At 60.6% G+C, this 25,006-nt stretch overlaps 2 protein-coding genes and 3 long non-coding RNA genes across 20 annotated transcripts in view; 2 read left to right on the top strand and 3 right to left on the bottom strand.

The window, feature by feature from the left end:
- Window positions 1–2,579, top strand: part of MARK2 (microtubule affinity regulating kinase 2) — a 52,606-nt gene extending 50,027 nt beyond the window's left edge. For 11 of the 14 annotated variants that reach the window (XM_044750569.2, XM_044750563.2, XM_044750565.2 and 8 more), the window contains 2 exons: window positions 1,170–1,214; window positions 1,842–2,579. In XM_044750569.2, the coding sequence (XP_044606504.1) occupies window positions 1,170–1,214; window positions 1,842–2,202 (406 nt within the window). In that variant the 3' untranslated portion in view covers window positions 2,203–2,579. The remainder of the gene's footprint in view (window positions 1–1,169; window positions 1,215–1,841) is intronic. The other 3 variants (XM_044750566.2, XM_070488060.1, XM_070488064.1) reach the window with 1 other exon arrangement.
- Window positions 2,580–4,177: 1,598 nt separating this feature from the next.
- RCOR2 (REST corepressor 2) lies at window positions 4,178–9,476 on the bottom strand. 3 transcript variants are annotated; one of them, XM_044750572.2, is made up of 13 exons: window positions 9,193–9,476; window positions 8,640–8,877; window positions 7,858–7,914; window positions 7,473–7,553; window positions 7,175–7,227; window positions 6,920–7,081; window positions 6,688–6,812; window positions 6,525–6,594; window positions 6,220–6,435; window positions 5,810–5,887; window positions 5,637–5,694; window positions 5,266–5,495; window positions 4,178–5,159 (listed from the first exon to the last, which is right to left on the bottom strand). In XM_044750572.2, the coding sequence occupies exons 2-13, from the start codon at window positions 8,764–8,766 to the stop codon at window positions 4,845–4,847; spliced, it is 1,572 nt and encodes a 523-aa protein (XP_044606507.1). In that variant the 5' UTR covers window positions 8,767–8,877; window positions 9,193–9,476; the 3' UTR covers window positions 4,178–4,844. The 3 variants fall into 3 exon arrangements, with proteins under 3 accessions (XP_044606507.1, XP_044606508.1, XP_044606509.1); XM_044750573.2 differs by having other exon boundaries at window positions 4,188–5,159; window positions 5,266–5,456; window positions 9,193–9,326; XM_044750574.2 differs by lacking the exon at window positions 5,266–5,495 and having other exon boundaries at window positions 4,191–5,159; window positions 9,193–9,326.
- Window positions 8,249–16,829, top strand: LOC139040809 (uncharacterized). The gene is made up of 3 exons (XR_011495152.1): window positions 8,249–8,369; window positions 13,897–13,976; window positions 15,694–16,829. It is a non-coding gene; the product is annotated as an uncharacterized lncRNA (long non-coding RNA).
- A 341-nt stretch (window positions 16,830–17,170) lies between these two features.
- On the bottom strand, window positions 17,171–19,341 carry LOC139040808 (uncharacterized). The gene is made up of 3 exons (XR_011495151.1): window positions 19,220–19,341; window positions 17,647–17,757; window positions 17,171–17,297 (listed from the first exon to the last, which is right to left on the bottom strand). It is a non-coding gene; the product is annotated as an uncharacterized lncRNA (long non-coding RNA).
- An 850-nt stretch (window positions 19,342–20,191) lies between these two features.
- Window positions 20,192–23,668, bottom strand: LOC139040807 (uncharacterized). The gene is made up of 3 exons (XR_011495149.1): window positions 23,326–23,668; window positions 23,010–23,152; window positions 20,192–21,463 (listed from the first exon to the last, which is right to left on the bottom strand). It is a non-coding gene; the product is annotated as an uncharacterized lncRNA (long non-coding RNA).
- Window positions 23,669–25,006: the final 1,338 nt, after the last annotated feature.

A 25,006-nucleotide genomic window follows, 5' to 3' on the forward strand; every position in this document is an offset into this window, starting at 1 on the left:
TCTCTGGAGGCCTGAGTGGGCCAAATACCAAGTTGAAGACCAGCGGCCAGGTTGGGAGCCCTGGTTCCCCAAGGCTGTCAGCCCAGGCCCTGTGCTTGGGCGGGGACACCTCGCCAGGCACATTGGTGTCCCAGCTGACAGAGGAAGGGCCAAGACAGGGTCTTCAGGCTTTCCCCCTTCCGCCCACTGCTCCCCACCCAGCCCTTCACTGCATGGCTGACTGTTGACTCACAAGGCCCCAGTGGGGGCCTGCCCTGCAGGGCGCCTCCACCCACAGGGCAGGAGCCAGGTGGGGCTGGAGAGAGCAGCCAGGCTCCTTCCCCTGCACAGCCCGGGCTCGCTGCTCGCGGTGCGCTGGTTTGCAGTCGTGCGTCTGTTGTGTCTTTGTGTTCCTTTTACATGTGCTGCTGCTGCTCTCTCTCACTCCTCCTCACATCCCTGCCCTCCTGCAATCCCCAGTTTCCCGGCTCCAGGCACCCATCTTCCAGCCAGGAGCTGGAGAAGCCGCTCAGCGGGGCCAGACCTGTTCCCCACCCACCCTCTCAAGCAAGGTGTCTGCCCTGCCCTGCCCTCCATCCTCCATTCTCTACAAGCAGAGGGCCTGGCAGGCAGGGAGTTATAAAAGAATGGGCGAGGCAGGCTGGCACAGCTGGCCTCAGGGCCCTTCTCCCCGCCCAGCCCCGGGTGTTCTCAGAGCAGTTCCAGCTCTTGAGCCTGTGAGCTTCTGGACAGAGACCTCTGTCTCCCCCCTGCCCCTTCCGTCCCAGAGGACTGCGGTTCAGAGACCCGCTCACAGCGTGAGCCCTGGCTGTGGGCTGGTGGGGGAAGCTGCCTCGTGCTGTGGCTGTGTGCTGATGCGTGTGCCTGCACATCCACACCCTCTTCCTCCCCCAGAGCAGAGGCTCCTTCTCCCCAGCACAGATACCTGGGAGTGTGGGGAGGGACAGCCCCCCTGTGCTGGGCTCCCTGTTGGAAAGGGACAGTCGAGCTGCCAGTGTGAGGTGCTGCAGAGCCACGTTGGCCTGCCAGGTGACAGGCAAATGGCCTTTGGGCTTGGGTCCTGCCCACCCGCCAGTGGCGCCTCCCCGGACCCACCCTCACCTGGGTCTGCGGCGGCGGAAGGAGCGAGAGGTCCCAGCACTAAACTCTCCCTCGCTCTATTTTTTGAGGAACCTGAATGAACCTGAAAGCAAAGACCGAGTGGAGACGCTCAGGTGAGAGGGCGGGAGCAGCACTGGCCCTGCCCGGGCCGCCGGGCTCGCCACACGCCGCCTGCTCCTCCTTCCTTCTGCCACCTGGCTCTTCCCCCGGTGGTTCTGCCCTGTCCTCACCCTCTTGGGGCCTCCCTTTCCTCAGAGAATCCCCACAGCCCAGCTGTAGTCGGTGTGGGCCCTTCCCCTCAGATCTGGTATATTCTAGAAGCAGGGGCCCTGGGCTGGGCGGTCGGGGCTACAGATTCCTACCCATTGACTGGCTCACTTCTGTGCCTCAGCTGCTTCTTTCTGTCCAGGCTGTGAACTGCTCAGGGCTGTTGAACACCGCTCCCCTTTCTTCCCTGGCTCTCCTCCCCTCTTCAGAGCAAAGCATGGAACTGTCACCCCCCCACCCACCATCAGGGCCTGGTCTCCCCTCGCCTTCTCCGCCCCAAGAGCCGGAGGGGCAGGCCTGCCCACCTGTCGCACCCTCCCTGCTCCCCCGGACCAGGGCTCGCATTCCCTCTTGCAGTGTTGCCTCCCGGGCACCCTCCGCTCCCCCATCGTCTCAGGGTCTGTCTGCCAGGGTGGCTGTCCCTCGGGGGGTGCCTCAGCCCCCGCCTGACTCTGCCTCTGCCCTCTCCGCAGACCTCACGTAGTGGGCAGCGGAGGTAATGACAAAGAAAAGGAGGAGTTTCGGGAGGCCAAGCCCCGCTCCCTGCGCTTCACGTGGAGTATGAAGACCACGAGCTCCATGGAGCCAAACGAGATGATGCGGGAGATCCGCAAGGTGCTGGACGCAAACAGCTGCCAGAGCGAGCTGCACGAGAAATACATGCTGCTGTGCATGCACGGCACGCCGGGCCACGAGAACTTCGTGCAGTGGGAGATGGAGGTGTGCAAACTGCCGCGGCTCTCTCTCAACGGTGTTCGATTTAAGCGGATATCGGGCACCTCCATGGCCTTCAAAAACATTGCCTCCAAAATAGCCAACGAGCTTAAGCTTTAACAGGCTGCCAGGAGTGGGGGGCCACGGAGGCGGGCCAGCTGGACTTCGCTGCTGGGGCCGGCCGCTCCGCCCCACCTGGGCGAGACTGCAGAGATGGATCGGTGTGTCTCCCCCTGCTGGCACATCTCCCCTCCCCGCCCTTCTCAGTTTTTTCTTCCATGTTTGTGGGGGATGGGAGATGGCTCTTTCCCCCCCACATTTACCCCTGCCCAGAAGTCCCCCCTTCCCCCCTCGCTCCCACAGGAGGCAAAGGAAGGGGAGGGAGGGTGGGGGGGCAGGGCTCCCCCTCGGTACTGCGGTTGCACAGAGTATTTCGCCTAAACCAAGAAATTTTTTATTACCAAAAAGAAAAAAGAAAAAAAAAAATCCCAGCGGCCACCTTTCCTCCCTGCCCCATCGGGACAGTTGAGACTGGATCTGTGGGGTTTCCCGGGAGGGTGGCTCAGGGCTGGAACACTCTCAGGCAAGAGTGGTGGAGTTCCCTGTCAGGCCCTCCGCCAGGCCCACTTTGGGCTTCTCCCCTCTCCCCCTCGTTCCCCTCCAAGCAAACCACCAGAGGTGGCCTTCCCCTGACCTCAGGCCCCTGGGCTGGAGGCCTGGGCGGCTGGGGGCTGGGGCGGGGGTGCTGCGCAGCCCTGAAGCAGGTGGGGCTGGCGGCGAGGATGGGGCTCGGCCTCCCTCCACACTGTATCCTCTGCCCCTCCTTCCCCCGAGCTGGGCATTTCCTTCCACGAGCTGCTGTGGGGACTTTTGTCCCCCTCCTCAAAAGTCTGTGCCATCTTCTCCCATCCCCTCCCGGGTAGAAGGCGGGGCTGACCCCAGGGCTGGGAGAGGGGAGGGGACTGCAGGGCAGATGGGCTCCTCGGCCCCCAGGGGGCCGCCTGGGCTGCTAGTCTCCGGAACAGGGACGCTGGGCATTCTCCGTTATGGGAGAGCCTTTGTCTGAAAGCACAGCCCCCGCCTTTCCTCCCCCACTGCTCCCCGTCATTGGCATTAATCTAGGCACCAGCTAGTTCCATAGCAGTGACTTCCCTCACCACTCATCTCGGCCTTGCCTCTTCTTCCTGACACTGTCGCCCCTCCTCTCAGGAGACACTGCCCAGGGCCGCCTGGCGGGGCTGGATGGGGCAGCGGGGGCCGGGAGCCTCTGCCCTCCACGGGGTGGGGGGACAGCTAGGCCAAGTGATGCCCAGCTTGCCAACCTCCACGGCCAGCGTGGGAGTGGCTGGTGACGGGCGCTTGGCTGGTGGCGGCCGCTGCATCCCTTAATTTATTTCTCTGCTGTTTCTGTTCTTGAGAAATTGGGGGAGGGGGTCCTGCACAGAGGCTGCCCCCACCCTCACCTGAGTTGTACATTTTTTTGTGATGGGTTTTATTTTTTATTTTATTATTTTATTTTTTTTGATTTATGATGACTCCACCCCTACTCATCACCCCCACTCCCAGGCCAGGCTCCGCGGCAAGTCGAGCCCTTGGGTCCCAGGAAGGGGCCTCGCCAACCTCAGCCCTCCTGCCCCAAGCCCCGACTGGACTGCGGGCTGCTCCGGCTCCGACCAAGGGCTCCCCCTCCCTTCCACCCTCCCTCCCTCCCCGCTCCTGCCCTATGGAACAGCCCGGGTGCTCCGAGGGGCCCGGAGGGCATGGCTTGGCTCCCAAAGGGGGTGGTGGCCGGGGGGGGGGGGGGGGGGGGGGGGGGGGCTCCCAGGCAAGGTGGCCCCTCCCCACCCAGCCCCCCCCTGCACTTAGTTTCTCCTCTGGATCAAACACGTAATAAAGAGAATGTTTGGAATCTGAGCTGCCTCCTCCTGTTTCTTCTCCCAGCTGGGCAGGGACCCAGTCCCCGTGGGCAAGATGTGGCCCAGCCCGCCTGCCTCGCAAGAGAGAACTGATTCCTGTCTGGGGCCTGGGGGAGAGGCCTATGCTGGGCGGCCTTCGCTCCCACCCTCATGGCATTGACAGGTCCTTACACCAGGGAAAGAGGACTCAGCGAGCTTGGAAGGTTTTATTTATTTTTTAAAAACATTGAAAAATAAACCCATGTCTGCATATGTTCCCAGTCCTCCTTTCTCCAGGCTTGTGGGTGGGGGGCACAGTGGGCACCCTCAGAGCTCCTCGGCATTCCCCAGGGGCCCCTGAAGACAGACAGGAGAGCTGCCCCTCCAGCCCTGCTCACCTCAGGCCCCGAGGAACCTCTGCCCACCAACCCCCTGCGGGCCCCTCCCCAGCTCACCCCAGACTTATTGCTGAAAGAAGGGACGGAGGGAGAACAGCCCACACGTCGAACTGTCCTCTCCCCTACCCCCCAAGCTAGAGTCTACCCCCTCTACACAACGGGCACGGCCCAGAGGCCAAGCCCGAGCCAACTCGGAGACAGCCATTCCAGTCCCAGCCAGGAAGAAAGTACCCTCAGGCCAGCTCAGAAGCCACTGAGTCCCAGCTGCTGGCTGGGATGGGGGCAGAGACAGGCTCAGCTGCCAGAGATGTGCAGAACCCGCGGGTCCAGGCTGTGCCCATCGGCTGCTCGGGTCTTCAAAAGGCCTGGCAACAGCTCTAGTCCCTTCTGGCCTCAGGGAAGCCAGAGGTGTCTGAGGATGTCCAGCAAAGGGGTTCTGGAGCCTCTGGTTGGTAGAGGGCCTCAGGGCTCAGAGTGAGGGTGCTGGAGGCTCCAGAGGGGCTCCAATCAGGGTGGGTGGGGGCTGAGGGCCAGGGCGGGCACTGTGGCGGGAGGCAGCCAGAGCAGGGCGGATGAGGGGTGGTGGGGGCTGGTTGGGGGCCAGCCGGGGCTGGAGGAAGCGCCCCTGCTGGAGTGGGGGTGGCTGACGAAGCAGAGTGGGAGCCGTGGGCAAAGGTGGCCTCAGCAGCGGGGGCGGCTGGGACAGCGAGGTGGGAGGTGGAGGAGGGGGTGGTGCAGGGGGCACCGATCGGGGCACCGACGTTGAGACAGATGTAATCTGGACCTGAGAGGAGAGAAAAGAGCGAGAGACCAGGCTCTTTCCCGCCCTCGGCCCAGTCCCGGCGGTTCCTCTCCTCTCTTCTCTGAAGGGTGTCCTCACCCCTTCTCACCTCGTCATCTTCCTCTAGGGCTGGGGCTGGCAAGGGAGCCCCTCTCCTAGCCTCCTCCATGGGGACCGGGGCTCCAGGGGCCCCATCCTGCTCGGCCTCCCATTCCTGCAGCACCTCCTCCAGATTGAAGCGGCGCCGGTAGCTCACAAAGAAGGTCTTCACTTGGGTCAGAGTCTTGTTCCCAATCACCTCTGCAATAGCCCCAAAGTCTTTGCCATACCTACGGATGGCTGCAAGGGTCAAAAGGGCAGCAGACTGTGAACATCCCTGAGAACTAGTTACTTCCCTGCTCCTCCCCCTCCACCCCAGCTCCTCGGAGGGTGGGAAGACTCTGGGGGCCCTCTACTCCCCCCATAGGTGATCGAACCTACCTTGCACAGCCAAAAGCTGCTCATCCGTGGTCCAGCGGGAGTTGAACTTGGTGTTGGCCTGGAGAGCAAACAATATATCCTTGAGACTCAAAAATACGGAAGTGGAGGCCTTGCTCTCCCTTTCTGCTCCACCTGCAAGAAAACCCCCTTCTGCACTCGAAGAGCAGCCTTACCTCGGGGGGGCGGAGTGGATCAATGCCCCCCTCCAGGGCTTGGCGGAGGCTGCTGTTGGTCTGCTTCATGCTCTGCACCTGGGAAGGTCAGAAATGGAGGGACGTCAAACTCTCCGTGCCAGGATGGCCATCAATACCCAGCCCTCGCCAGGGGCCAAGCTCTTTGCCACCCACCATCTAACTCATTCCTCCCTCACAACCACTCAGTAGGGGTGATGCTAGGGTTCACCTCTCTTTACGAACCAGTTGTTCTAAAGGCCCAGAAAAGAATGCCGAGTTACCCGGAAGCCCCGAGGATAGGGCAGAGGAAGCCTTGGCGCCTGCACCGCCTCCCTTCCATCGCAGCTGCCCCCACTCATAGTTCCCCGCTGCTGACTGCCCCCTCTGCATGGCCCCTTCTTGGGCCCCACCTGGCGCTTGAGGGAGATGAGCTGGGAGTCAAGGCCTCGAAGCGTGAGGTTGGCAAGATCCGGGCTTCCTGACACGGCAGTGAGGCCCTCTGGGCTCAGGTACATGCCCTTGGGTGGGCGCCGTCGGGTTCGCAGCGGGTGGTGGCGGTATTGAGACCCCTGCGCCTCCTTCTTCCCCGGACCTGGGCGGGCATTCAGGGGCCGAGAGGGCACAGGCTGCCAGGGAAAGGAGAGGGGCTGGGTGGTGCAGAGCCCAGAGAGAAGGCAGGCGGGCAGGCAGGGCCTACCCAGCTCTGGGACCTCACCTCTCTCTTGGGGTCTCCGGCATCTGGCTCTCCCTCACTCACGGCTCCTCGTCCTTCTTCAAGCTCATCGCTGTTGACACAGGGCCGGGGAAGGAGTGAGGCGGGAGCTAAGGGCCCCCAGGAGCTCGGCTTGCCCCCACCCAGAGCTTCCCTGGGCCCCTACCTGTCTTCTTTGTCCTTTCGGCCCCCCAGCCGCCGAGCCTGTCTGTCCATCACACTGGTCCGGCTACGGGTCTTCTTCCAAGAGTAATAATACTTCACCAGGCTGGGGATCAGCTTGTCGGGCAGCTGAAGGGGCAACGCCAGAGGCTGGGGCCCACCCAAGACTCGGGCCCCAGGCAGGCTCGTCAGGAAGGAGGGGCTAAGGAGCCGCGGTGGGGGTGGAGGGGCTTTACCATCTGCTGGATCCGCTGGAAGCACTTGCCGTGGAAGCCGAAGGCCTGTTCAAACAACACCTTGTCCTCCACAGTCCACTCGTCGGGGAAGGGGGTGAAGTTGGCCAGGTCGGCCAGCGACTTCTCCACGTCATGCTTATGCCACAGGAGCATGCCCAGTGCCTGGCCCGGGAGAGGGGACAACTCGGGCTCAGGCTCAGCCGCCCCCTGCACTGTCCCGTGCCCACCCCAAACCCCTGCGGGGCCAGGGCTCACCTGCTCAATGTTGTAGCCGTGCTTCTCCTTGGCCATGGCGATGTACTTGTCAACTGCAGGGGCGGGAGGGGCCAGAGTTTGAAGGAGGGGTTCCAACTCCTAACCCAGGCCTGTCCAGACAGAGGGACACCCCCAGGGACCAGGCCCCTGAGCCTGAGCCCCCCCTGGCAGGGGCTGAACCCACACACCTCACTCAGCCTCCAGCCCATTTCTGAGAAGAGCTGGCCACCGGTTGGCACGACCTCAAGGCGCCAGCTCCCAGGGACGTGCATGAACCCAGGGTCCTGACCCCACTCACGCTTGGCATCTGACACACAGTGGTTGGGCGACCACACCAGCATCCCCTTCAGCTCCTTGTTGCTGTAGCGTGCGGGGCTCTCTGAAAGGCACAGAAGCAGAGGAGGGAAGACATTCAGACCAGCCTGGTGGCGCTGGCCTGAACCCACGGCCAAAGGGCGGCAGAGGAGTGGGGCCTGGGAGGTGAGGCCCAGAGGGAAGGAGGGGCAGAGACCCAGACAGGAAGGCAGAGCAGGAAAACTAACCATGCCACGGGTCCACCCCCCCCCCCACCCCCGCCGCCTGTCCTTCCAGTGGGCGCCAGCCAAGGGCTCCCCCAGGTGGGGCTCAGGGCCAAGCCATGGGCCCTCCGCTCCCCTCCCTTCGCAGCCTGCCCTGCCACTCACCAGGCTTGCACTCCGGAATTACGGCCTGGTAATTGGTTCCAACGCGGATCATGCTGTCTGTGAAGCCAGGGGGAGGCAGTCAGGACTCCAGGGAGGGAGGGAGGATGGGAGGATGTGGCGGGGGAGGTGGCTGGCCTAGAGTTCTCCTTCCTGACCACCCAGGGCCCCCACCTTCCAGGAGGCTCACTTTTCGCTATCTTCCCTCTTAGTTACCCTCAGCCACAGAAGGAACTGGAAGAGGGAGAGACCCTGCCTAGTCATAGCCATGGGGGGCGGGGGGGTGGGGGGGGACGACACCAGACGGACAAGGGGCCAATTTTAGAGGCCAGGCCAAGCAGAGCCCTTTGTTCCGGCTGCGGGGGTAAGGGGGTTGGAGGGCTGCCCCTAGACCTGGACCACAGCCCTGCAGGGAATCCAAGCTCCTCCCTACCACATGAGCCTCACAGCTCGCTATGGAGGTGTCTTTCCAGCCCCTGCCCCAGCCAGACCTCAGACCCCTGCAAGGTGGCAAGGTATGAGGGACCCAATCAGGGGAAGGGAGGGGCGCCTGAGTCCCTCAGGGACTGAGGGCAGGGCGGGGGAGGGCAGGACCGCCTCCTGAGCAGCTAGGGGCCCAGCCTTCAGATTCCCTGAGCCGGCCTAGGCGAGAAGCAAGGCAGAGGTTCCAAGCCAGGGAGCAGGAACCATCAGTATAACACGCCCGCGGTCGGCAACTCCCCCGCCCGACTCCGCGCCCTCCGGGCCGGTGCGGTGCGCCTTTAACCCCAGGCCGCCGGGCTCACCGTGCGAGTGCTCCTCCTCGCTGCTGTCATCCTCCGAGTGGGGCTGTCCGCCGTTGGGCGCCGTCTTGGACCGGCTGCGGGACAGGATCCCGGAGCCCGCGCTCGGCTTCTCCATCACCGAGGGCATTACCGCGCCCAGCTGCCCCCGGGGGCGCGGGAGCCTTCGGAGAGCTGCGGTGGTTGCCGCGCTCGCCTCGGGTGCCGTGCCCGGCCCGGCCTGGAGAGGTCGCCACTGAGGCTACGAGAGGCAGGAGGTCAGCGTGGCTAGGGTCCGGCGGGGCGGGAGGCCAGCGGGCAGCCCAGCGCTCCCCGCGACCCCCAGGGGCGAGGGCGTCAGAAAAGTTTGTGCAGAAGTGGGGTACGCGAGGGATGCGCGCAAGGTCCGGTGCGGCTGGGGCGCGCTCGCGCCGTGCGCTCCACCGGGTATGGGCTCCCCCGGAGAAGTCGGGGCGCCCTGCCCTCGGGGCGCCCCTGAGCCCCAGCGCCCGCGTGCCCACGCAGTTCAGCGGGCGGACGCTGCCGTGCAACTGGCGCCCCCCCGGGAGCTCCGCACCTCTCGGCTGCACCGGGATGCCCCGGTCCCCGGGTGGGGACCCCTGTCCCGACCAGACCCCTGCCTGCGACGGCAGGCGGCGGCACCCCGGCGGTGGCGGGACTGCGCGCACGGCGCGGGGCGCTGGGGTAGAGTTGCCGGGAGGCGGGCGCAGCGCAGCCGCGGGCGCCGCCTCGCACCCTCCCCGGCGCGCTCGCTCTCCCCGCCGCGCTCGGGCGCCGCTCGCTCGCCCGCTCTCCGCCGCCGCTCGCTCCTCGCGCACACAATGAAGCTGCTGGCAGGGAAGTAGTGCCGGCTGCGGCCTCAGCACCCCTCCCCCAGCCGATGCCTCCGCCAGCTGAACATCTGGCCCTGGGGTGGGAGGGAGGGCCCGGGGGGCGGGGCCTGGGGGCCGGGGCTAGACCTCCAGGGGGTGGGGTCAGGACCAGGGTGGAGAGCGCTTCCCTCGGCCGGCCCCCCGGGCTCCCAGACTTGTCCCTGGGGAAGACCCCGCTGCCCCCCAGGAGTAGCCGGGGGTCAGCCCCACCCGCGCGCACAGCAGCCCCACGCACCAGTGGGCTCGGGTTACTGCCGCCTGCCCCGGGGGCCCTGAGGCCGCCTGCCCGCCCGCCCGGGTGGAGCCCAGCTTTTCCTTCCATTTCCCTTCCTGCCAAGGAACTCCCCGCCCCCCCCCTTCCGCAGGGGGGACCCCCCCCTCATGCGCCCTTGGGGGCTAGAGCGGATGGGAGGCCGGACAGGCGAGGAATGAATTCCTCCAAGAGCTCCCGGGCCAAAGCCTGGCTTCTGGTGCATCTGTAGGTCCCCAGGGGTCGCCCCAATTCCCTTTAACTGCTGCAGTGTGCATCCCAAAACAGTGGCATAAGGGGCTGAGGGATGGGGAGTGGGAGGTGTAGGGAAAAGTCTGGACGGCAAAGAGAGGGAGGAGCTGGGTCTCCTCCCTACTGGGTTCACTGTCACCCCAGCTGGGATCAGCATCCCCCTCCCCCAGGACAAGCACGGGCAGAGTGACAGACCGGGAAGCGGGTAGAGCGGCACAGACGGAGATGGGGGAGGGGGGTGGGCAGAGACTTTCAAAGCCAGACCCAGCCACCCTGCCAGGCACACAAAGAGCCAGCGCGCACACCGGCGGCGGCTCCGAGCCTGCGAGCCGCGCCGGTGCCCGTCCCCGCCACCCGGGGCACGTGCTGCAGCGCACACAAGCCGAAGCCCCCGCCCGCCGCCCCTCCCACCCGGAGCCCCGGACTCCTAGACACACCTCCACCCGGGCACACCCCGCTGTGCCCAGACAGAGCCGAGCCTGCGTTCGCCCCCTCCTCTCCCTTCCCTTCCTCGGCCACTCTGTAATCAGATTCCTAAATTTAGAAGCAACCCAGGGCCCAGCCAGGGATCCCCGCCCCCACCCACTGCCTGCGGCCAGCCGGCCGGGGTCCTGCGGTCGGGCCGCGACCCGGCTGGGACCGCCTGCTCCTAGGGCTCCTGCGGGCGGCCGGGCAAAGTCAGGCACCACCCCGCCCGGCTGCGGCACTGTCGGGCCACATGGGGCCACCCAACCCGCGGCCACGTTGCCCGCCACACCTCGGGCCAGAGCTACGGGGCCTTTTTCCTCCTCTTAAATCATGGATTGGGCACCAAGCCCCAGGGTGGGGAAGTCTGGACAAAGGAGGAGAATGAATGGGCCAAGGGCAGGTCTGAGCTAAGGGGTCTGCTACAAGATGAAGAGAGCCTCTCCAGCCACCCCTCCTGCGGGGCAGGGTGCCACACCCGCCCCCAGCACCTCCAGTCCTTAGGGAGGCTCCCATCGCTGTCCCCTCCTGCCTGGCAGGCAGCCATCACTGCACACAGCCCGCTCCTAGGAGGGAGTCCATCTTGCCCGCTCCGGCCCACGTTAGGCAGGGCCTCAGTTGGGTCTCCCGCCTCCCCTTGCTTCCATTTGGCACTCATACCCAGGGTCCAGGGCCCCAGCTGCTCCCCTGCACCCCCAGGCCTCAGCATCATGCTTGTTCTGGCCTCCCTTCTCCAGGGGTGCCCCAGGTACCCCCAGCCACTAGTGTCACTCCTTCTTCCATACCCCTCCCAGAAGGAGCTCATTCTGCTCTCCCTTCTCCTGAGAGCCTGGAGCTCAGGACAGGAGGAAGATTCTGCTGGGGGAGGGGGCAGGGAGGGTAGGTTTATTCCTTGGAGCTGGGGTGGCGGGAGTCCCTAGGCCTGGGTGTGATGAAGCTTCTGCCTAGGAGGTGTGACATGACACTGGAGGGGTATCCTAGGAGTTTGGGGGCGACTGTGGGGGCCACAGTGCCCGTAAAGGAGGCACATTCCTAGTGAGCAACCCCCTCCCCAAGGGCAATGGCACAGGGCTAGGAGGGGGAGGGGCAAGGCCCCACCCTCCCACCTGCTGCAGCCGCCCCCTCCCCAGCTGGCCCCCTCTTTTGTGCAAAGCCACACAAAGGACAAGGGGCCCCGGCCGGCCTGGCCATCTGCTCCCAGCAGCCTGAAGGCTCTTAAAGAGACAGCACCCCTCCCTGCCACCCTGGGGCTGTGGGGCGGGGCGGAGCCAGCACGCCTCAGACCTGCTCTCTGCGGTACCCCAAACCCACTTGTCCCTGGCTCCCCCAGCCCCAGGTCAGGAATCAGCCTCCCCCAGGCGGGGGGCCGCAGAGGTGCCACGTGGCCAGGAACATGGGGGCACGGAAGGGAGAGAAGGAGAGACAGCCCCCGGGGACCAGCCCCTCCTCTCCTCCAGCCTCAGGCAGCGAGGGGCCAGCGAAGCTCGGTAGCGCAGCGGCCGGCCATAGGACTGGGGTCCCTCACCTCCTTGAGGCCACCTCTGAGCTTTGTGAGAGCTGCTGGTCTCCAGGAATGCCCTCCCCCCGCCATTTTCCTGATGAGCTCCCTCACCCTTCCTTAGGGACGGTGACAGCGCCTTCTTTTTGAGGGCTGCAGGCCAGGATGCAGCAGCCCCTGATCAGGGCCATTTATTTTCCCCGTTTTCCAGTTGAGGAAACTGAGGCTGTGCTCAGCCCTGCCCCCCCCCCCCCCCCCAGCCTCCGCAAAGCCCTTGGCTTCGTCTGAAGTCAGCCTCCCTGCCCTGGGCCAGATAAGACGCCTCACTCCCAGGTCCCCAGGGAGGCGAGACCACAGCCCCGCTCAGGGCCCTTGCCACACTGCTGGGGACACAAGTTTACACAGTTTGTGTGATTGTTTATTTCTGGTCTGTCTCCCCACTGGGCTGTGGGCACGGACTGCGTCCACGGTGTTCCCTGCTGTGTTCTCAGTGCCTGGCATATAGTGGGCACTCAATATTTGCTGAATGAATAAACGCCAGGAGCCCAAAAAGCCTGCCTCTTCCCTGGGCTCCTCTGTCCTCTGCCTGTGGGGCCTCTTGCCTCCTCCCCTCCTCCAGGTGAGGCAGAAGGGACAAAGGTTGAACAGGGATGCTGGGAGAGAAAAGGAGGGTGACCTTGAGCGAGCCACCTCCGAGCCTCTCTCACGGCTGCCTCCTCCCAAGGGCGGGGGCAGCTCCAGCCAATCCTGAACCCGCAGCCCTGCCAGACAGACTGGGACTGTCCCGAGCGCTGGCCGCTGCGGTGTGCTGCCTGGGCCCCCGGCCAGGCCCTCAGTGGCCACAGCCAAGGGGCTAAGCGTGGGGGGGGAGGGAGGGAAGCGGGCCGGCGGGGGGACGGTGGCAGGATCTAAGCAGAAACCTGACTGAGCAGTAGGGGGGGCTGGAGGGAGGTGCTCCCCTGGACTCCCCTGGATTGGAGGCCCTGGGGGGAGATGAAGCTGGGGGAATGGAGGAGATGGGCTGCAGCCGGAAGGAGCCGGGGCCCCCACCCTCCCAATCCTGCCTAGGCAGGAATTCGATTCCTCCCTCCCCCACACCCCTGGGGCCCACTGGCAGGCTGTGTGGCCCAGAGCGCTGCCCTCCCCCTCTCTGGGCCCAGTTAGTAATCCCAGGGCCTGGCCCGCACTCCCACCCAGGGCTGTGAAGAGGCTGAGAGGAGGTGACAGAGGTGACAATCCGGTGCTTGGCACGGCCTCAGCACTGTTTCCGCGTGAGGGGGGAGCCAGAGGAGGTGAGGCAGGCACATCTGGGACTGGCGCCCGGGGGAGGGCAGCGCGACGACCCCAGGCTTCCGACACCCACACCGAGGAAATGTGACTCCCTGCGCAAAGCAGAAGTGGGGAGGAAGGGTCAGCAAGCCCGCGGCTGAGACAGACGGGGGAAGGCGACAGGGGCTCCCCGGACCCACGAGGGGGCAGCTTCCAGCCCCAGGAGCCCGCTCTGTTGTTCCGGAAGCCGGGCAGGGGCCTCCCCGCGCCCTCACCTGGGCGACAGCTGGCGCCCTCTGGCGGTGACCGCGTGAACCAAGGGGTCCCGCCTCCGCCTGGCCACACACGTCCTCCAGGGGAGGTCGACCTCCTGGCGTAAGGGCGTGGGATCCAGGTCGCCCTGCGACGTTTAGAGTTACTAAGCTTTAGATCCGGTCCCCAACAAGTCTCCTAGGCCCAGAGCCACCCAGAACCTCCCAGAACAAGGTCAGATGGAGCAGAAAGCTCTAGAGAAATGGCAGAGGAGATTAGGAACAGGCCAGGGAAGCCCAAAAGCAGTGCAGGTCAAAGATCTCAGACCTGGGGTAAGTCCTGGCTCTGCTTCTCCCTTGCTGTGTGGCCCGAGGTGAGTAACTTGGCCTCTCTGATCCTCAGCCCTCCATCTCTCAAAGGGAACAATAATTCTGACCTCATCTGATTGTTGGGAGACGATCCAGCATCATCTCAGCTGGAACGTAAGTAGAGCCGCGGTCAATGCTGGTTTCCTTCTGAAGCAGGGGTCCCCTCTTGGATACCCCCACCCGGCTGGAAACCCCTTCATTGCTCTGTGAGGCAGCCCATGCTCTGTGGACCAGCTGAAGGCCATCGCCACCCAGGGCTCCTGGGTCTGACCTCTGGTGCTAAAAAGCTCTTCCTCTGTGACATTTGACGCTTGACATCCTCCCTTCAGACTTGTCCAGTGCTCCAGAGTCCTGCCTTCAGTCTGATTTCTCCAGTCCCTCGTGCACACGGAGCTGGATACAGATTCTTAAATACTGCTTTGATCAGGTCCCCTTCCTGCTCCATAATCTTCCGTGGCTCTCTATTGCCTTCCGGGCAAAGTTGGAACTTCTCTCCTAGCCCAGTACCGAGGGCTTTCTAACCTGTTTCTGATCCAGCCAAAGAGATCTGCTCACCATCTGCTGAGCCCTAGCTGGTGGCCCAGAATTTCCCATCCACCCTGCAAATGCTGACCAGCCCACTACGGAATGCCCCATGCCCTGCTGTCCCTTGGGACTGCTGGCTCCTGCAGGCGAGCTCTGCTCTGGCAGCACTCAGCCAGGGCTCCTGGCCTGGTCCCCTCTATCCTGGCCCTTCATGCTCCTCCTCCACCCCACCTGGTGCTTGGCTCTTAGCCCGTGACCTTGCCTCCCACTTCCAGACAGAAGTGAGGCCATCTGGGAGGAAGCCTGCCCCCACATCCAGAGATTCGGCTCCGTCCCTCTCACCTCCAGTTGTAGCCGCACTTTCCCCCTTCAAGGCCACCTCGCTCCCAGGCTCCGCATCTCCCCCCTCCACGTGCACACACACCCCCTCCTGAGGGCCTTGGTCCTCCTTTACCTCTCCTCCCCCATTCCTGTCTGTCCCCTCAGCACGTCAGCCTGCTTCAGTCCCTCCATCCTCACACGCCCCCAGCCCACCTCCAGCCGCCACCTCCACTGACACGCCAACACGCACACGCACCCCGCCGGCCCTGTGTCCCATGCTCATCTTTGGCTCCCCCTTTCAGCTGAAGCTACTGCTGCCTTTCCTCTTTTTTTTTTCAAGCTGGGCTTCTTAAAAGAGTTGTTCACACCCTTTATCCTTGTCCTCACCTCCCACTCACTGCAATGACACCTCACCCTCAGCTGCTCCTCGGAGACTGTTCCTGCCAAGGTCACCAGTGGCTGTTATCTCTGAACCCAAAACCCTGGTGGGCCCGGTCTCGCTCCTCTGCGTCTGGACGGGCAGGACTGGACAGAGAGGGCCAGCCGTGCTCCCGGACATGAGCTCCCGGCCGGCTCCCCTCATGCCTGCTTCAGGGCCAGTCCACATCCTGAACTCCCCTGCCATGGACACTCCAGCCTCCCTCCCCAGCCCAGACCGCCACCCCGGGCTCGGGAGCCCCATGTCCAACCAAGTGCCTTCTGGACGGCTGTGCTCACTTATTTCTCAGACACCCCCATGCCAGCCTTTCCAAGTCAGACCTCAGCCTCTTGATGGCCCATTCACACTGCCTACCCCACTCCTGATTCCCCTGCCCGCCAGGACCCAAAGTAGAAATGGGCGTTGTCCTGGACTCCTCCTCCCTTTGCTTCACTTCTGTGTCCACGAGTCTCCCGTTTCTGTCAGTCCCCTCCCTCTCACCCCATTACTGAAACAGCTCCCTTCTTGCCTCCTCTGAGCTCCTTCTTTTTTTTTTTTTTTTTACAGATTTTATTTTATTTTTATTTTTTGAGGAAGGTTAGCCCTGAGCTAACTGCTGCCAATCCTCCTCTTTTTGCTGAGGAAGACTGGCCCTGAGCTAACATCCGTGCCCATCTTCCTTTACTTTGTATGTGGGACACCCGCCACAGCATGGCTTGACAAGCGGTGCCATGTCTGCACCCGGGATCGGAATCAGCAAACCCTAGGCTGCCGAAACAGAACGTGGGAACTTAACCGCTGCGCCACCAGGCCAGCCCCTCGGCCTCCATCTTTGATCCTTAAAGAAAGTCAACACTGGAGGGCACCACGAAGAGATGGAAGAAAATTGGTTTCCCAGTGACATCTTTGAGTTGCTGGATCAACCGCACCTGAAGCCGCTGAACCTCTGAACGTTTTAGTCGTATGAGCCAGCAGGTTCCTCGGACTGCTTGCGCCTGGTTGATTCCAGTTTCCTGTCACTTGCAAGCACAGCCTCTGAAACAACACATCCCTGAACACTGCTCCTCTTGAACTGATGCTTCGGCCACGCTGAACCACCTGCCGTTCCTCCCTGGGGAAGCCGCTGCTGCTCCTTTCCTGTTGACTAATGCTCATTGACTTTGCAAAATGAAGCTCAGAGAGCGCCTTGTCTGGGACCGCTCCCTCCCTCCCCATCTCAGCCCCGATCACACTCCAGTGTAACCACCTGCTTGTTTACCTGTCTGTCCCCCCATTGAGGCTGTGAGCCCAGAGAGGGCGGGGCCTCTGTCTGACTCACCTGTGCATCCCTAGCTCCTCCTGTAGCAGCTGGCACACAGTAGGTCCGCAACAAATGGCTGCTGAGTGAATCAGCTCCGGGGTGTCCCAAGTCCCACTTCACTGCCCCTCCCCTCTGTAACGGCCCCAGCCTCACCACGTCCAGGGAAATCCTTCTGCCCAATCTCCCTCGATTTTACCAACAGATTACGGGCTCCTGGTAGGTAAAGACTTACAATAATAACGGAAAGAGCCAACGTCTTTGAGTTCCTATTATTAATTTTTTCATAGCTACATCTTCTGACTCTAGATTAGTCCACACTATGTCCAAGTACATAGTAGATGTTCAAGAATTACTGCTGAATAAATTCATGGATGAATAAACAAATTGAATTTTGAGATGGACCAACCACTGTGTGCAAAATGCCTGCCTAAATTTTCTCTTCTCGTTTCCCCCCACAGGAGCCCTGTGAGGTGGGTATCCCAGTTAGCTTCATTTTTACAGGCGGGGAGCTGAGATTTCAGAACAGGACCTCCTAAGGCCACACAGCCTGAAAGTGGCGGAGCCGGGACTGATCTCAACCCGGCTGCTGCCAGAGCCCTGTGTTTCGCATCCCTGTGTCCACGCCCTTTCAGTGAAGATGCATTTGGCTGTTCCTCCTGTAAGAGAACAGCTGCTCAGTGGTGGTTTGAGCAAAGCAGACATTTTATGATCTCTCCTAAGAAGTGTGAAGGTTGATGGTCACCACGGACAGCTCTCCGTGGTCATCAAGGCCTCTTCCTTGTTTCTTTTCTCTCAGTTCTGCCTCTTCCACGCATCAGAAGTTTTCCCCTCATGGTCGCTAAATGGCTGCAGCTGCTCCGAGCCTCCCATCCTTGAAGGACAATTTCTAGATTAGGAGGGGAGAGGTGTGGGCCTTTCTCCGTGGCATCTCTCTTTTTTCAGGGAGAATAACTTTTGCCAGGAATCCCTGAGCAGGCCCAGGCCCCTTTACCAACCCCTAGCAAAGGAGCATAGGGTGCCCACACTTGGGTTGGACCCATCACGTCTGTGCTCCAGCACACCTGCCGTGACACCCAGGGATCTCCATGCATCACCCCGGCAGAGTTGGGGCTCTGTTCGCAAGAAAGAAGGAAGCATGGCTGTTGGGTAGACAGGCAACCCTGCCCCCCGCTGCCCACCCCCTGCCCCCTCCCTGCATTACAGCATTCAGAAATACTTACTTGGGACCGACCTGGTGGCACAGAGGTTAAGTGTGCACGTTCCACTTTGGTGGCCTGGGGTTCACTGGTTTGGATCCCGGGTGCAGACATGGCACCATTTGGCAGGTCATGCTGTGGTAGGTGTCCCACGTATAAAGTAGAGGAAGATGGGCACGTATGTTAGCTCAGGGCCAAGGGCCAGTCTTCCTCAGCAAAAAGAGGAGGATTGGCGGCAGATGTTAGCTCAGGGTTAATCTTCCTCAAAAAGAAAAAAAACCTTACTGCTTGACCTACAAACAACAGAAGGACGCAGAAGGGTTCTCTTCCCTGGCAGCCATGGGCTCTGGCCCTGAAGTCAGGGCCCCCAGGTGCCCACCTTCCCCAGGATGAAAACCAGCAAAGAGGGCCACAGCTCCTGATGGGGATCAGCCTCATTGGGCCCAGTGGTAAGCCTTCAGAGACAGAAGGACAAGTTGATGGATTTTGAACTGTTTGTAGGTTAGAGGTATGCAGTCATACATTCAATAAGAGCTTATCATGCATAGTCTCCTCTGACTCCTCCCTCTCCTCCACAAAGTCCTCTTTTTTTTTTTTTTTTGCTGAGGAAAACTGGCCCTGACCTAACATCTGGTGCCAATCTTCCTCTTTTTTTGCTTGAGGAAGATTAGCCCTGAGCTAACATCTATACCAATCTTCCTCTATTTTATACATGGGTCATGGTCACCGTGTGGCTGATGAGTGGTGTAGGTCCCCACCCAAGATCCAAACCTGTGAACCCCAGCCACTGAAGTGGAGTGCACTGAACTTAACCACTATGCCACGGGGCTGACCCCTCTCCACAAAGTCTTACCCAGCCCATATTGGTGGGCAGATGGCCTGGAGACTGCTGATGAGGACTCTGAGTCTGCCTCCTGCTTCAGCAGAGAGGATGCTCGGAGGGATTAGATACGTCTCCCAAGGGCACAAAATGGGCGGGGGGGAGGCAGAGAGAAGGAAAGAGGCCGGGAAACAGAATGAATTATGGGCAGAAAGACCATGACCCTAAAAAGGGGATCCTGGGGTGTTACAGATTGAATTGTGTTCCCCCCAAAATTCATATGTTGCAGTCCTAACCCGCAGTAGCTCAGAATGAGACCTTATTTGGAGACAGGGTCTTTCCAGAGGTATGAACTTAAAGTGAGGTCATTAGGGTGGGCCCTAGTCCAATAGGACTGGTGTCCTTGTAAGAAGGGGCAATTTGGACACAGACAGCCGTGTAGGGAGAACACCATGTGACCATGAAAATGGTCATCTCCAAGCCAAGGAGGGAGGCCTGGAGTAGCTCCTTTGTTCACAGCCCTCAGAAGGAACCAACCTGGGCTGGCCCCGTGGCCGAGTGGTTAAGTTCGCGCGTTCCACCGCAGGCGGCCCAGTGTTTCGTTGGTTCGAATCCTGGGCGCGGACATGGCACCGCTCATTGAACCACGCTGAGGTGGCGTCCCACATGCCACAACTAGAAGGACCCACAACTAAGAATAGACAACTATGTACCGGGGGGCTTTGGGGAGAAAAAGGGGAAAAAAATAAATTAAAAAAAAAAAAAGAAGGAACCAACCTTGCCGGCACCTTGATTTTGGACTTCTGGCCTCCAGAACCGTGAGACGCTAAGCTTCTGTTGGTTAAGCCACCTGATCTGGGGTGCTTTGTTACAGTAGCCCCAGGAAATGGGTCAATGGCCTCCAGGCACAGGAGTCTATTCAGACGGGGCGTGACTTTCCCGGACAAGGACCTGAAGCGGCTTCCGGGCTGTCAAGGAGGGTTAGACTAGAAGACCAGCCGGCCCCCTCCCAGCTCTGATCCTCCTGAGGCCAGTAGGGCCAGCTGTCACCATTAAATCCAGCCACCAATTGTTGCCTCCTGTCGACTTCCAGTGCCAAGGGTGGGGCCCGAGAACCTTGAAGTTGAGAGAAACAAGCATGAAATTTAACTGGGGCCCTGTGTCGGTTATGCAGGATCAGTGCTGCATAACAAACGACCCCCAAGCTGCTATGAGTCCGACCCTCAGGCAGGATTTGGACTCGAGGTCTCCCATGGGGTTGCCGAGGCTTCAGTCACCAGAAGGCTGGACCAGTGTGGGACAGTGGTCTTCCCAGGGGCTCGCTTACTTGGTCAGCAAGTTGGGGCTGGCTGTGGGGGACAAGCCTCTGCTCCTCACCCCGTGGACATGGCGGCTGGCTTCCCCCAGAGGGAGCAGTCCGAGAGGCCAGGGCGGAAGCTGGATCTTGACGTTTATAACCTCGTCTTGGGAGCCACACCCTGTCACTCGTGCAGTATTTCACTGTCACACTCGTCAGCCCTGTTCAGTGTGGGAGGGACTAGATAAGAGCATGCATACCAGCGGCGAGGGTCACTGGGGCCATTTTGGTGGCTGGCTGCCGCAGGCTGGATAAGAGACCTGGTCCTCTAAGGGGTCCTGGGGACAAGGGGTCATGAAGGAAGGGGCTTACAGATGGAGCTTGAGAAAGACGGCCCCTTGGGAGTGTGTCGGTTCCGAGGGGCTGCCATAACAAAGGACCACAGGCTGGGTGCCTTCAAACAACAGCGATTTATTTTCTCACAGTTCTAGAGGCCAGAAGTCCAAAAACCAAGGTGTTGGCAGAGGTGGTTCCTTCCAGAAGCTCTGAGGGAGAGTCCTTTCCAGGCCTCTCTCCCAGCTTGTGATGGCTGCCGGAAATCCTTGGCGTCCCTTGGCTTGTAGCTGCCTCGCTCCGACCCCCGCCTCTGTCTGCATCTTCCCGCGGGATGTGCGTCTCAAATCTCCCTCTCCTTCCTCTTATAAGGACACCAGTCAACCCTAAATCGGGATGATCTCATCCTGAGGTCCTCAACTTAATTCCATCTGCAAAGTCCCCATTTCCAAATAAGGCCACATGCACAGGTACCAGGGCCTTGGCTGGGGCGTATCTCTTTGGGGACACTATTCAAACCTACAGGAGGCATCCTCATAGAGGGGCTGGTTCATGCCGTGGCCTAATAGCTCCCTCTGCTTTGGCTCAGGTGTCACCTCTGCTAGGGAGCTTGCTACATCTCTTTTGTGCCCCACAGCACCTGTGCCTGCCACCATCGCTGCCACCATTACTACGTCAGGCGCCAAGCTGGGTCCCAGGGGTACAGCTGTAAGGGTTGTCAAGTTTAGCATACGAAAATATGGGACACCCAGTTAAGTCTGAATTGCAGATAGAGTGTAAGTTTGGCCCACGTCTTGTGTCTGGCAACCCAACCAGCAGTGCGGGGCCGGGGGGGGGGGCGAGCAGGGCCCCCAGCTGCAGGGGGCCTAGAGCCTGAAGGGAGAGACAGCAGGGCCGAGTGACCTCGCTGCTGTGTGACAGGGGGAGGGCAAGGCATCGGGGGACCCCAGAAAGTGTGCCTGGGCCAGCTACAGCAAAGGCTTCCCACTTCTGAGCTGGGACCCCAGGGGTGAGGAGGAAAGTGGGTTTCTGGTGAAGGGAACAGCAGGGCCGAAGGCAGGGTGTGAAGAGGGGGGCCAACCCGCAGCCCCTAACCCCTAATGGCGTCTGGGACCTCCGAGGGCTTTAACTGGGCCCAGCAGAAGTGCATTTTAGAAAAAGGGGTTAGTTGGGCCAGCCCGGTGGTGCAGCGGTTAAGTTCGCATGTTCCACTTTGGCAGCCCTGGGTTCGCCGGTTCGGATCCCGGGTGTGGACATGGCATCACTTGGCATGTTATGCTGTGGTAGGCATCCCACGTATAAAGTAGAGGAAGATGAGCATGGATGTTAGCTCAGGGCCAGGCTTCCTCAGCAAAAAGAGGAGGATTGGCAGCAGTTAGCTCAGGGCTAATCTTCCTCAAAAAAAAAAGGAAAAAGAGAAAGGGGTTAGGGGCCGGCTCGGTGGCATAGTGGTTAAGTTCACGTGCTCTGCTTTGGTGGCCTAGGGTTTGCTGGTTCAGATCCTGGGTGCAGACCTATGCTCATCAAGCCTTGCTGTGGTGGCATCCCACATGGAAGAACTACAAGGACCTGCAACTAGGATATACAACTATGTACTGGGGCTTTGGGGAGAAAACAAAAGAGGAATATTGACAACAGATGTTAGCTCAGGGCCAATCTTCCTCACCAAAAAAAAAAAAAAAAACACACAAAACCTTTAACAAAGAAAAAGGGGGGGTATGTGGTATCACAAATGCCAAGGAAAGAACAGCATTTCAAAGAAGAGGGAGCGAATAACAGAGCAGATGTCACAGGGAGATCCAGAAAGATAGGGACTGAAAGAAAAAAAAAGGAAAAAAAGGGGCTGGCCCAGTGCCATAGTGGTTAAGTTCGCATGCTCTACTCCAGCGGCCCTGGTTTCACAGGTTTGGATCTCAGGCACAGACCTACACACGGCTTGTCAAGCTATGCTATGGCAGCATCCCACATACAAAATAAAGGAAGATTGGCACAGATATTAGCTCAGGGCCAATCTTCCTCACCAAAAAAAGAGGACTGAGATGCATCCCTTGGAGTTACAAAAACTGCTGGAGGACTCAGGGGAGGCTTCTTCGCCAGGGCAGTGGGAAGAACAGGAGCCAGGTTGCAGAGGGTTGAGAGTGAGCGGCATGAGAAGCAAGGAAGTAGAGACAGGGTAGGACAGTTTCCCCAAAGCTTTTGAGCCAGGCGGGAGGCTCGAGAGCAGGCAGGAGTCAGAGAGGGCCAGCACTGAGAAAGGCTGGGGGTGGGGGGGACTGAAGGGAGGGACCCTGAGGGGGTGAGGCCCAGGGTGGTCTGGCCCTGGAGGAGGCTCAGCTCCCCAGGTGGCAGGAAGAGGAGGGTGGGGCCCATTCAGATTCTTTTTGGGACATCAAGGGACCCTCATCTGCCAGCTGATCACTCAGTGCAAAGTCTGCCTCCCCCCAGCTGTGCTGGGACACGCCCACCCCTGGGCAGGGGTTGTCTCCCAGGCCTGTTCCCCAGCACAGAGGACAACACGGAGCAGACAGCAGCCCCCAGGCCTCGCCAAGCAAAGGAGTGAATGAAGAGTTGGGAGAAGTGGAGGGCTGTAGAGTGAGAGGAGGGCAAAGCACAGAGTTTGGGGGAGTGGCTGTCCTGGGAGGAAGAGGGGTCCAGGGAGGGGGGAGGGCTGCAGGGCTGGGGAGAGAGGGGGACAGTGTCCCTGTCTGGAGGGGTCAGAGGGTAGGAGAGTGGAGAATGGGGGCGGGGGTGGGGGGGCTGCGTGGGAGCTGGAGAGAGTGGCTAAGGAGGCAGTGTAGACAGCCCGGTCAATAGGGGCAGAGGGTTGGCAGGGAAGAAAGGGCGAGGATGGGGTGGGGAGGGTGCAGAGATGTCCTTGTGTGCCATGGGAGGGCATTCCTTTCCTGCCCCAGACCTGTCAGTGCCTTCCATCCTTACCTCTCATTGTATCTCATTTAATTCTCACGACCCTCCTGGAGGATGCTGCTGCTGCTGGAGATGATTGCTCCTGGTGATCTCCCTTTATTAGTAAGGAAACTGAGCCTCAGAGACTTGAGGCTCACTGCCTGAAGTCACAAAGCCTGTAAGCAGCAGAGAGGGAGTTGAAACCCAGGCTGCCCTGCCTCCACAGCAGGCTCTGTCCACCACCCCGGGAGACCGAAGAAGCCCTGAGCACGAGACAGCCCACAATCAGGGGTAGCCCCCAGGGAGAAGGACTCGCTGTGGGGTGGGAATAGGGTCTTGATGAGCTCACCTCCCATCGGGACTGCTGGGCTCACCTCCCAAGCCTTGTCTGGTACCCAGCCAATTCCAGCATCCTGGGGGAGGGCAGACCCAAGAGTGGGGAGCAGTAGAAGAGAAAGGGCACAAGGTGTCACGGTGACAGGCATTTGTTCCCTGAAACAGCTGACTATGAAGTTCAATGTGGGTAACAAGATGAGAGAAGCCCAAACAGGGCGGGGGACTGGGCTGGGCGTGGGGGACCTCAGCCTCACCTTGCTCCGCCCCTTCATGCTTCCCCACTCTCTGCAAATACTGTTCCCTCCGTCTGGAATCTCCTTGCCTCCTCCTCCTTCAAGGGCAAATTCAGATGTCCCCTCTTCCCACCTTGGTCACCCTCCTCCCACCCTTAGCTCCCTCTTCTGGTGCCCACAGCGCCAGCAACCAGATCGTCTGACGGAGGAAGAAGACGCGGGCTGAAGATGCATGCATTCTAGTCGGCCTACATTCCCTCCGAGGTCTCATCCAACTTTAAATACCATCCATACACTGACCGTGCCGAAATTTGCACCCCTGGCCTGGACCTCTCCCCTAAGTTCCAGACTCTCATGACTCCACGTCTCCACGTGAATGTCTAAAAGACATCGCAGCCAAAACTGAATTCCTGATCGTCCCCACTCCACCCCATCTTGCTCCTTCCAGAGTCATCCACATCGCTCCATTTTTCCAGCAGCACAAGCTAAAAACCCTGAAGGTATCTTGACTCTTCTCCCTTCCTCACGCCCCACATCCACTCTGCTCCAGCCACACTGTGCTTCCTTCTGGCAGCTCCTCAAACATTCCAGTCACCTCCTGCGTGGGGATTTTGCACTAGCTTCACCCCCAGCCTGGTCTGCCCTTCCCCGATTCCTCATGACTTGCTCCCTCACCTCCTTCAGATCTTGACTCACGTGTCACCTCCAGTTTGCCTTCCCTGAGCATCCTAGTTAAAACCATAAACCTGACCCTCTCCATTCTCCTTCCCTGCTTTGTTTTCCTCCATAGAACCTATCTCATCTGCCGTCTTCTGTATTTTGTGTTTATTACCCGCCTCCTCCTCCTAGAATACAAGATCTACGAGGGCAGTGCGTTTTCTGTTTGTTATTGTGGTTTTCTTTGCTGCCGGCAAGAGTGCCCAGCATATGGTACACGCTCAACAAACGTTGCTTGAGCGCCTGTTTCGGGGCCACCCCTAGGGGCAGCCCCTTGCCCTAGTGGTTAAGTTCCCAGTTCTCGCTTCCGAGGCCCGGGTTCCGCACAGGCGCAGACCTACATCGCTCCTCCGCAGCCATCCTGGGACGGGTACCCACGTACAAAATAGAGGAAGACTGGCACAGATGTTAGTTCAGGGACTATCTTCCTCAGCAAAAAAAAAGGAGTCCTGGACCACCACTGCGCTGAGCACTGAAGATGGGATAATGAGCAAAACCTGACGAAGTCTATGAAGATTAAGTGTCGGGCAGCGGCTCTCTAATTTTCGTGTGTAGGGCCTCCCTGGGAAGCTTTTAGAAGCAAAGACCCTGGCTCCATCCCTGGAGATTCTAGGACAGGCCCCAGGGGTGTGCACTGTGCAGAAGCGCCCCAGCTGGTTCTGCCGCAGGTCGTGTGGGGGTCACAGTCTGGTCTGCTGGGACAGACTGAAATCAATACTGCACGGGAAACCTGGGGTCTCATGT

Source organism: Equus asinus, chromosome 17, assembly GCF_041296235.1.
Source record: "Equus asinus isolate D_3611 breed Donkey chromosome 17, EquAss-T2T_v2, whole genome shotgun sequence".
Lineage (NCBI taxonomy): Eukaryota > Metazoa > Chordata > Mammalia > Perissodactyla > Equidae > Equus > Equus asinus.